Genomic DNA, 11,885 nt, shown 5'->3' on the forward strand with positions numbered 1-11,885 from the left:
GCCGTTACATAAAGTTTTATATATGAAAATGTGTGCAATTTCATGTAAAATACATCAAAAACAACCCATGGTTGTAGCTTTTATCAGTTTGGAAATATTATCATATAAATCACGATAAGTGCCAAAATTTCAACCTTCTGTCAACTTTGACTCGACCGAAATGGTTGAAAAACGCAATTGTAAGCTAAAACTCTTGCATTCTAGTAATATTCAATCATTTACCTTCATTTTGCAACAAATTGCAAGTCTCTAGCACAATATTTCGATTTATGATGAATTTTTGAAAAAACTTTTTCCTTACGTCCGTGCGCGGTAACTCGGCCGAACATCTCAGAAATTCTTTCGTCACTTTGTCGTAATTTTTGCACCGTTTTATATTAGTCGTTACATAAAGTTTTATATATGAAAATGTGTGCAATTTCATGTAAAATACAACAATAAATAACTCATTGTTGTAGCTTTTATCAGTTTTGAAATATTTTCATATAAATCACGATAAATAGAAAAAATTCTACCTTCGGTCAACTTTAACTCGACCGAAATGGTCGAAAACTGCAATTGTAAGCTAAAACACTTACAGTCAAGTAATATTCAATTAATAATTACCTTCATTTTGCAACAAACAGGAAGTCTCTAGCACAATATTTCGATTTATGGTGAATTTTTGAAAAAAAACTTTTTTGTATGTCCGCTCGTTACGAATTCATGCATCATTTTGTTGGTAATATTTTCTGTGTTGCTTTGATCGTTTTACAATTTGTTATATACCAAAATCATCGCAATTTAGTGTACAATACAAAAAAAAAAACTCGTTAGCTTTAACTGTTTTGCTCACAGCGCGATTTGTATACAATTATATATGAAATTTTTTTTTTGCGCTGTCATATATTTCAATATTTATATATGATAATGATATTTTTTTCATTTCTGATGGTTGCATACTAAACTTCAGGCAATGACAAAAAAAGGAGCCAAAAATGAACTCTTAATCTTAAAAACTAAGCGTGCTGTGATTTTAAAAAAATTTTGTTTCCGCTTCGGCGCTAACTCCCAAACACCGCCAGCATACAACCGACACTTTTGTAAATAGAGGCTCGGCGTTTAAGGGTTAACAGGCAGTTACAGTTTAGTTGCTGAAGCTAAGTTAGATTGCACAAGCTCCCCCAAAAGGGATACACAGTTTATGGCAAGCTCCCCAAAAGGGATACACAGTTTATGGCAAGCTCCCTCAAAAGGGATAGACATTTTGCAGCAAGCTCCCCCAAAAAAGGGATACACAGTTTGCAGCATTTGATCAGTTCTGTGAGAAAATTCAGTTTTTATTGACCTGTACCCCCAAAAGGGATACACAGTTTCCAGCAAGCTCCCCCAAAAGGGATACACAGTTTGTGACATTTGATCAGTTCTGTAAGGAAATTGAGTTTTTATTGACCTATACCCCTAAAGGGATACACAGTTTGTGGCAAGCTCCCCCAAAAGGGATACACAGTTTGCCCCATTTGGTCAATTCCATAAGGAAATTGAGTACCCTCAAAGATGCCCTTGCCACAGAACGGCAGTATATAAGAGACATGAAGCATGATTCTGAAAAACAAAGTCAGTCAGTCATGTACGCACCAAAGTGTAAAAGTACTACATCCTGTAACCGAAAAGTGAGTGTAGATACAAATGCTGCCCAAACAAGGTCTGATTTTAGAATTCCGATTAGAAACAACAATGGTTCAGTTTGGAATACAGAACTTCAGATCAAAACATAACAGGGGTTCCAATACTCACCCTTGATGATACTGATAATCCTTGGTGAGACACCTCAGTGTGCACTTTCTCTTCCAGTGGCAAGTAGGTAATTAATGAGAGAAAAACTATGATCGAAGTTGTAAACATAGAATTTACAAACAGGAGCATTCCTTAATACAGAATGGCACCTGGTACTATCCTCACCAGACTTGGAGAAACCACTAACGGAAATGGTTTCCTTACCTTTGCCTATAGCATTAAAAACTAAAGAAATCACCTTTTACCAGGTCAGTGAGAAATGGATCTCTACTTCCTTTTTGAATTAGACCCAAGTTGCTCACCAAGTAGCCTCATAAGAATTTTATGCTAGGCTCCGACACCTTGCTGGAAGTTGCCATCTTAAGGCTTCCAGAACATCCCAGGATAATTTTTGCTGTTGAGGCCAAAATTCTTATGAGAACCCGATGGAAAGCACTCTTTGACTTCCTAGAATGACGCATAAAATTGCGAATGGGAGCATTGGAGAGCTCCATAAAATCACTCTCCAATGTCACTGCATTGTTACATTCTAACCCCTTCTGTAAGGACCTGTTAGAGGAGTCTGTTGTGGCTCAACTCAACGAGCATGCCCACTAACAGAATTGTACAGTGTACGCTCTTCTGGGAAAAGAGGAATTCAGGAAACAAAGAACCCAAAATTTCCCTTTACCCAACCCCAAAAAAGGCTCACTTTGATCAAAAATCATATAAGCCTTCAGTCACCCCCAAAAATTTTTCCTCAAAAAACAGTTATGTGGTCAGAAGGGACAATTCCTTGCAAAGGGACAACAATAACTTCAAGGCCATCCTTTTTCACAAGGTCCAAAAACCATCTCATAGGGGGAAAAAGGAAAAACAACACATGGAATGTCTATCAAAGGTGAAGGCAGAGGAGGAGGCAGTTACCAAGAAGAATTATATTGGTTGGGGTCAGCTTCGATGACACCACAGACAATGGAAGTTTTCTTCAGTGTCCTCAAAAGGGACTCATCCAAAAGAAGAGTGATCCTCAACCATTCAACATTGAACAAGCACATTGTTGGCCGAAAGTTTTGGATGATTACCGTTACCTAAGTACATTGAATCATTTCAAAAAGGGGCTTGGACAGTTTCTGTAGATCTGAAAGATGCACACTGGCACATCCCTATAGCCGTTCCCTTCCGCCCCTTCCTAAGGTTCCGAATAGGGAAAGATACATACAGATTCAAAGTCATGTCCTTTGGGCTAAACATTGCCTAAAGAATATTTTTCAAACCTAGCAACGGTATTTGTTTGAGAACTCAAACAAAAAGATCTGGGGGCCCACAAGAAAAGAGTGCTTGAAAAACCTAATAGCAATGGTCAACAAACTACAGTACAGTCAAAAGGTTTTATTACAAATGTGAAAACATCTGCCTCACGCCCAGCAGACACTCATCCTGCCTCACACCCAGGAGACACTCTCAGTGGCTGGGACTGTGTTGGGATACTCTTCACAGCCTGTTGTCTCTCCCCATCATACTCAAAACAGAATAAGGCAAGTCCTCAAAAGGTTCCTTGCATAGCCCAGAGTTTCCAGATGGCAGTCAGAACGTATGATGGGCCTGCTGCAGTTCTCGTCAGTAATAGAGCCAATACATAGATTGCAACTAAAAATGTGAACAAATTCTGGCTATCGCATGAAAGAAAAAAAGATGCGAGACAGACCTCATCAAAGGATTAAAAGAGTTGGGTAGATACTTCGGCCTTAGATTTGGAAGGAATCTTTGGTGAAACAGGTCACCCTGACTCCTCTATCTGTATGAGTGACAAACTCACAGATGCCTCGTTGGCAGGTTGGGAGGACTTTGGGAGGATTGTCAGGTGGCAGGGAGGTGATCAGCTACTCAGGAATTGTTATATCAAGTTCCTGGAACTGATGGCTGTCTTTTTGTCTCTCAAGAAACTCAAACCTCCAGAAGAGAGAGAACATAACCACAATATCCTACATCAAGAGGTCTGGATCACATTCACGTCCTCTCAATATGGTAATATTAGCCATCCTTCGGATGGCGCAAGCAAGGAAGTGGCACATGTCTGCAGTTCACCTCACAGGGGGTCTCATTGTAATAGCAGACTCTCTATCAACGAAAACGACAGCCTCAACATAGTGGATGTTGGACAACCACTTTTTTCAAATAATAGCCAACATGCTTCCACAACTGGAAGTGGACCTGTTCGCCACATACTAGAATCACAAACTCCTAATGTATGTGTCTCCAAACCTGGACAGTCAAGCAACAGCAAGAGATACCTTCCTTAAGACTGGAACAAGGGGAGGACGATAATTTTTCCTCCATTGTCCCAGATTTCAAAGGTTTTGAGCAAACTTCTAACCTTCATAGGAATAGTGTACTTAATAGCCCCAAATTGGCCAAACAGGCATTGGTTCCTGTTACCTCAACAACAGACAAAAAGATCAATTCCACTGTTGTCCACTGTTCTATCCCAGACAGTAGGAGGGAAAGTCTCTCCTTTCTAAGCCGAGACCTTCACGTGTAGATTTTTTAAAAATATCTATCATGATAATTACTCATTCAACATTGCTAGGTACCTAGTGCAAAAATTACGGACTTCTATCCAGCATTACCAGTCCGTATGGAAGATATGGTTAGATTATATCCATACTGAGAGCCCGGTTGAGATTTCTATAGAAACTTTATTTTTCTTATATACCCTTTTGAAGACAAATGCCTTGTGGTTACAACAGTCATGGCATACAAGGCTGCATTAACAGAACCCTAGCTTTATGGATTCGGGATTGACTCCAGTATAGAAGTTGTCACTTCCCTTCTGCAGTCTTTTGCTCTACAGAGGCCCACTCCCGAAAGGCTTCCAAATGCTTGGTGCCTGAACAAGGTTCTTAGACTTCTATCAACCCCCTCAATTCAGTGGACCCAATACAACCATAATGCACAGGCTACAAAAGGTGATCTTGATTGCATTAGCATCAGGAGCTCGTACAGTATTAGTGAACTGGGCTCTCGTAGATGGGGACAATGCATCACGCAAATAGCTGACCATCAGTTATTATTGTCCCCTGGCCCATCATTCCTGGCCAAGAATATGGATCCTTTAAAAAGGAAATCCATTCTTATAAGAAAATTCAATTTAGCAAACAAGACATTAGGCCCAGTTCAAGCACTGAAGGTTTACCTAGAAGTCACGGCAAACACCCCAGAAGGTCCTATTTTTCTACACCCTAGCACAAACTGACCACTTTCCCTACAAAGACTGAGAATGATTGTAGTGTTTTCTCATTAAAAAGGGAAATCCACACACTTTCCATAGGTCAATGATGTTAGGAAAGTTAAGTATGTCTTTGGCCTTCCTCAGAAATGTCTCTTTCAAAGAAGTCTCCAAATGTAGAGGGTGGTCATCAGTTAAATCATTACCACATGTTTGAACAAATTCAACTATACTGTGTATCAGTAGGTGGCATAGTTAGTGTTAACCCCTAGGTGCTGCGGCAGAAAACCAGGGGTCATGTTGACAGTGAGTATGCTAACTATCGCTGGGAGATGGGTGACAGTACAACAACAAAACCCAGCATGCTTAGGTAAGCCACTGTAGAACTACATCCTGAAACGTAAGTTCGTGTTTAGTTTCTTGTTCCTTGGTATCAAAACCTGAAAAGCATTTGGAATAAAGAATTGGACTTGAAATCTGTGGCTTGACCTTGGACTGGAAATATTTCCTTTGAGGTGTTGGGATTAAAAAGCGAGAGCTTAAGCCTTTTTCATCACCTGTCAGTTTCTTTTGTAAAGCTCCTTGAGGACGAAACAGCGACTAAGCTATCAAAAAACAGGTTTTGATGTAGGAAAAACCTATTCTTGGTGGTCGCTGTTGAGTCCTCAAAACCCTCCCACTTCCCTGACGAAAAGGCATGGGATTTGGGCAAAGGGATCAACCTGCATTGACCAACAGAGAGTAATGGCTCCTTGGTGTTTTAACGGCCCAGTTGTAAACTAGGATGGATGCCACACGCGCAATAGTTACTTCTCTTTCTTGCAGGTTCTTTTGACATTAGAAAAACTGGGTTCAGCTTCGCTGAAGATAAGGAAAAGTGCCCTCTTATCTTTGAGTCCATTATATACTCCATTATGTGTTATAATGTTAATCATTACGACACAATACCTGGCCAAAAGACCAACTAGAAGAGAATTCTTTGATATTAGTTTGGTCACCATGGAGCTCTGGTAGACCATGGAAGGTAACTCCTTGGGGACTTAACAGCGACTACCAAAAATAGGTTTTTCCTACGTCAAAACCTGTTTTTAGAGACCGTGCCAAACTTAAACGAAAATTTCCTTTGCGCGAGGGGTTCTGGAACCTAACCTCACGTAAGTTTGGGGTATGACTGTATTGTATAATTTAATTTTAAATAAATTCTCACAGTCTTAGAGTTCTCTTTAATGTTGTGCTGCATACTGCATAGTCATTCAAGAATATGTTCAGAGTACAGTATACTCATGGCAATGCCATTGTAAAACGGTTTCTTGTTTTCAGTCGAGCAAATTGTAATTCTGGCTTTGGAGAGCATCCCTTATATGTTAATGTGGACATGAAAACAGGTCTTACACACTCGACTTGGATCGATTCCCTCCAGGCAGCTTTTGCTGGGATACAGGTAAAGGATGACATTTTCCATTTCTTTGTATAGCAAAAGTTCAGCACTGTGAATGTTAAAGTATTTTTTATTCATGTGCAACACTGATGCTGATATTGAAGAAGTGTGACTTTCCAGAAATTTTTTTTTAGATTACATTCAGACTTTGGGTAGTTTTATCAAGTTTAAAGTACATGTTAACTTTATGCAGTAGACAATGCAGATAGAAAGGATTATTGATTACATAATCACAGAAGTACTTCATTCTAGGGCTGAAGAAATTTAGTCTTCCAAATTGAAGAAAGTTATATACTCGGGAACCCTGTGTCAGTGTTTGATGTAATTTGGCCAAAATCTCAACAGCATTTAAGTTTGGTAGCTGGCTTTACCAAGGTTTTCCATGAAGCATATTCCAGGTTCACAATATTTGAGTTTATCCCAGGTTTACAATACCCGAGTTATCTAATTATAAAACTACAGTATTGTCTTTTGTTGAAATGTATTTTGATGATGTATTCCAGGTACTTGCTGGTGACATGGAGGAGGCCATATGTACCCATGCACTGTATTATACAATTTGGAAAAAGTATGGTGTTATACCAGAAAGGTGGAACTGGCAACGACGTTCCCCAGATGTCATGTTTTATCCTTTGCGGCCTGAATTTGTTGAGTCCACATACCTCCTTTATCAGGTTTGTCAGTGTACTTCAATAATATTGTATTTCTTTGCCAAGTAGTAAAATCTTGATGCTTTAATAAATTGCAGATAGTTGTCCATTAAGGGGAACGCTGACACCATAAGGCCCCATTATAAAGTAAATGACTATTTCTACCTTATGATTTAAGGGATTTGCTTCAAATCTTTATCACTTATTCTACAACTAATAATGAAAATTCTCTTGTAGGGAAATTTAAAAATTCGACCTCTATGTTCATATTTTTTGCAGTTGAAAGAAATCATGATGTCACTTATCAAAAACACTATGCAGAATAAATAGTATCACTCAAAAATGAATTTGCCAACAACAAAATCAAGATATGTAGTTATACTACACTGTAAAAGTTTCATTGAAATCAGTTCAGTCTTCTTGGAGAAACAAGATTTTATTTTTGAAAAAAGTAAGTTTTGAGAAAACAGCAAAACAAAAAAATTTTAGACTTAACAGAATCCTGAGACTATCAGGACATCTTGAGTGAAGTCATCCCTATATCATTATAACCTCATTTTCTCTGTGATGCTACCACTGGAGAGAATGGGATACAGTATATTAGTGGGTGACAATTATTTTTGAATAAATATTATTAACACTTTTACATGCTTTTTTTTTACAATTTGTCATTGACAGCACTGTACAAGCGCCATGAACCAATCTAAACATTTTTTTTTAGCAGTATATCTTTAAGATATGTTTATTTACCAAAACAGTGTATAACTTCTTCCACCTAACCAAACTTAGAGTTCTAGAGACATTTTTATAAGTTTTTACAATTTGTCATTTACAGTGCTATACAAGCATTGCACAAAACCTGTCCATGAACCAATAAAAAAAATTTTTTTTGAGCAATATATCTTCAAGATATGTTTATTTACACATGAAAACAGCCTAAAGCAGTGTTTAACTCCTTCCACCTAACCAGACTTAGAGTCATACAGACATTTTTACAAGTTTTTACAATTTGTCATTCACAGTGCTATACAAGCAATGAACAAATTATCCATGAACCAATCTAAACATTTCTTCTAGCAATATATCTTCAAGATATGTTTATTTACACATAAAACAATCCAAAGCAGTATACAACTCTTTCCACCTAACCAGACTTAGAGTCACACAGACATTTTTACAATTTTTTTTTTACAATTTGTCGTTCACAGTGCCATAAATTGCCCATAAAGCAAACTAAAAATTTTTTTGGCATCATTGTTCAGGATATGTTTATTTAGATATAAAACATTTGAAAACTGTTATTAACTAAAATTCAATAACTCCTCAGAATTTGGCGGTCAGGCCCGCCCCTTAAGCTCGGCCAGCTATTTTTGATATTTACAAATTTTTGAACTGGTCATAGTTGTTTTAGCTCATTGTTAAGAGTATGTAATTGATATACTGTAATTAAGCACCTTGGGTGTAGAGATAGGTCATTGGCTATGTTAGTTATGTTTACCCATCAGGAAGTAGTGTTTATTCAATTCTGCAGTCTAGCCTTTCATACTGGTCATTTTTGTAGGTACTACTGTATGTCAGTGAGTTTTAAACTATTAAGTCTTGTGAATCTTTTAATTTTGTCATTGACATAATCTTTTTCACACTTTCATATGTAGTGTCCATAAATGTCCTCTGAGAACCTAGCAAGTGTTGGTATCACCCATGCAATTAGAGCAACATTCTTGTAGATGCTGCATTATTTCATGGTTTTGACTATTATTTGTCCCCAGAATATGGCTGTAAGTTTTCAGGGTTTTAGAGTTATTTCAACTAAATGGTATGCCACCTGGGCTCTGAACAGTTTATGCTGCGTACAAATGTCATGTTACCCAGCTTGTAGGGATGCAACACTCAAGACAGGTTTGGTAAATAGAGGTTTGTTATGGTAAGTCTTTTGTGAATCTTCTGTTTTTGGAGGATTTTTCATTGAGAAGAGTCCAAAATGATTTTTTATTGAGTTCTAATGGTTTATCTACCCTAGTTATGAAAGTGTTACTGATCAGATTCATGGTGACCAATTGTATGAAATAATCATTAAAAATTCTCTCATTATCTTAATTGGGCCAATAAAGATACAAGGCATAACATTCCTTAATGCTAGAACTTCAATTTATAATTTCAGTTGCTCTGTATAGAAATAGACCATGTCATCTTCTTGGATTGGTAATACCAAGTGATTAAAATGTTGGCTGGTGCACATCTTTATTAATGATTCTATGCCATAAAAATTAGTGATAGTTTACTTTACTCTAATGAGATACGAGTATATACTGTATTAGTGGAATTGAAATTTATTGGAGTACCTCATGGTGTAAAAAATAAATATGTCATTAATTTTGGTGAATATTTACAGCAATATGTAGCATTTGTTTTAAGTCGTTTGAGGTTACCTTCAAGTCACATTTTTTACCTTATATTTTTGTTGTTATGCTTTCTTAAACATAGCGGTAAAGTTGACACCAAAATTTGGGTACTAGAACAAAACTATGTACTTGCTGCAATCTAGCTTTCAGTTGTTGCATGGATGAGAAGAATTTAAGAAATTGAGTCTTTCCTTGTTTGGAGTTTAGCAATACTGTGTGTTTGACAGTGATTTGTATCATAAAGATTATTTTAAAAAAATATTTGTTTGATATGTATATATAGTAGATTATTTCCCAAAGTACTGTAGAAGTTTTACTGAAGACTAACTAGGAGACAGTAACCAGCCAACAACATATATGGTATCAGAAACAAATCCATAAAGCAAAGTTTCAGAATGCTCAGCATTTTCAGTTCATCCAACAAATAATAAGTTGTTTATTTATTACTTGGTCATGTTTCACCCCTTTTAGGCAACGAGAAATCCATTTTACCTTCATGTTGGACGAGACATCTTAACATCCCTCAACAATCTGACCCGAGCAGAATGCGGCTATGCAACCGTCCATTCCGTTTTAGACATGACACTAGAGGATAGAATGGAGTCTTTTTTCCTTTCAGAAACATGCAAATATTTATATTTGGTAAGGTTCCAGTGGTATTTAATTAAAATTTATTTTTTTATTCAGCACTATAGTGTATTTCCTTTATAAGAACTTTGTTAAATTTAGCAGCATGAAAATAATTAGCATTTTAATTTGATGGAAATTAAATTTTTAAGACAAAGTATGATAGTGTGAATGTGCTGTGGTAACCTTATGAATTGACATTGTGGTACAATGCATAAAGGTTTGTTTGAGGATAATTGCTGGCTTATAATCATTTATATTGGAATACTGAACATTGAGTCTCTTCAAACGGTATGGCTGTTGATTTTATTATTTGCAAGTTGCTGCACTCTTAAAATTTAGCCCATTTACTTACTTCATGATTAGGATTGCATTTTACTTCATTGAGATGGTATTAGGTAACTAACTATGTTTTGCCCTGTGTTCAAGGTTTATTGTGCTAATTGTTTTAAATATGTTTACTAGATATGGTTTTGTCTTTATATTACTGTACTCTTTTATTAGTAATTTTTGACAGAAGCTTTAGAGGTTGGTATTGGTTTCTTTGAATATGACATCCATTCAGCAGTTGTTTCAGTATTTTTATTTATTTGGAATGAATCTTATCTACTGTTCGAGTTACCTTACATCTTTGCGCTGTCAGGTGTGATTGGCATTTAAAAAAACAAAATACGCTTGGCTACCCGCTAGGACTGTCTCGGTATTCATCTGTTTTCCCCACCAGGTGGTATCAGAATATTTAGGTACAAACCAGAATTCTTCATGCCGTCTGCTTCTACAAACGTGTGAATTGGCGTTGTTATGTTTTGATGATTTCGGGTAAATTTTTATTGTATGGTATTATGCTTGTTTTCTGTATTTTGCTTTATGTCAGTCACAACAAGCAAAGATGAAAGCATTAGGCTGTATAGGAAGAGTTTGTGGAAACTTAATGTTTCAGTTTACTGAATGACCACATAGCTGATGTTAGCCTAGTTGAGGCACAAGTGTGGTTTTCTTGATGTCAAGGTAACGAGTGATCTGATGAGATGATGGAATTTTGTGTCAGTTTTGAAGCGGCTTAGAGCTAGGTTAGGACTTGTATACGATATGGCCTAAGTCGCCTCGTAATAGGTCAGGTACTTAGGCCTAATGTGAAGCTTATGTATCTTTGATTGCAGTATTTCATTCTTAGTGCTACAGCTCGATTACTCGAGAGCAATATATTTATATACATATACGTATGCCTATATATGTGTAATGTTTTTGCATGCATATGTAGATAGGCATATATAATTTATGTATGTATATACTATACATATGTAGATAGATGTTATTGTGTGGTGTCACTGTTTTGTCTGCTCTATCTACACCCTCTCCCCATTTTTTAGGCTATGTTTTTATAAGGCACACAGGTCAAAAATCAACATAGGCTACAATACAACAGGCTAAGCTGTTCCATGCGTACAGTACCTTAGGCTAGTGTACCACAGGCCTAAATACTATAGGTTAGGCTATCATACCTAAAAATAAATACTGGCCTAATGGTTTTGTGGCCAACCTTTATGATGTAGGGGTGGATATATCAATCTTTAACAGATATTACATCTTATGCTGCTGCCTCCATATAGTATATTTAATGATAATGATAACAGTCAAATATTAGTTCTGTAGAGGCAGAGTTTCTTGATGATGCATCAGACTTATAACCTCTCCTTGAGAGACCTACTTCCGAGGGTAATGGGAAGAATGTCTTTTTCCTTTTTTCAACTCAGTTTTAAAGTAACAGAAACAGTTTTGTGTAA

The 11,885-nt window shown here is 36.8% G+C and overlaps 1 protein-coding gene across 2 annotated transcripts in view; it reads left to right on the forward strand.

Annotated features, from left to right (window-relative positions):
• The window catches only part of LOC136847054 (ER degradation-enhancing alpha-mannosidase-like protein 1), a 170,682-nt gene extending 160,056 nt beyond the window's left edge, over positions 1–10,626 (forward strand). For both annotated transcript variants that reach the window (XM_067118296.1, XM_067118297.1), the window contains 3 exons: positions 6,305–6,425; positions 6,926–7,096; positions 9,946–10,626. In XM_067118296.1, the coding sequence (XP_066974397.1) occupies positions 6,305–6,425; positions 6,926–7,096; positions 9,946–10,185 (532 nt within the window). In that variant the 3' untranslated portion in view covers positions 10,186–10,626. The remainder of the gene's footprint in view (positions 1–6,304; positions 6,426–6,925; positions 7,097–9,945) is intronic.
• The last annotated feature ends 1,259 nt before the right edge of the window (positions 10,627–11,885 follow it).

Source organism: Macrobrachium rosenbergii, chromosome 16, assembly GCF_040412425.1.
Source record: "Macrobrachium rosenbergii isolate ZJJX-2024 chromosome 16, ASM4041242v1, whole genome shotgun sequence".
NCBI lineage: Eukaryota > Metazoa > Arthropoda > Malacostraca > Decapoda > Palaemonidae > Macrobrachium > Macrobrachium rosenbergii.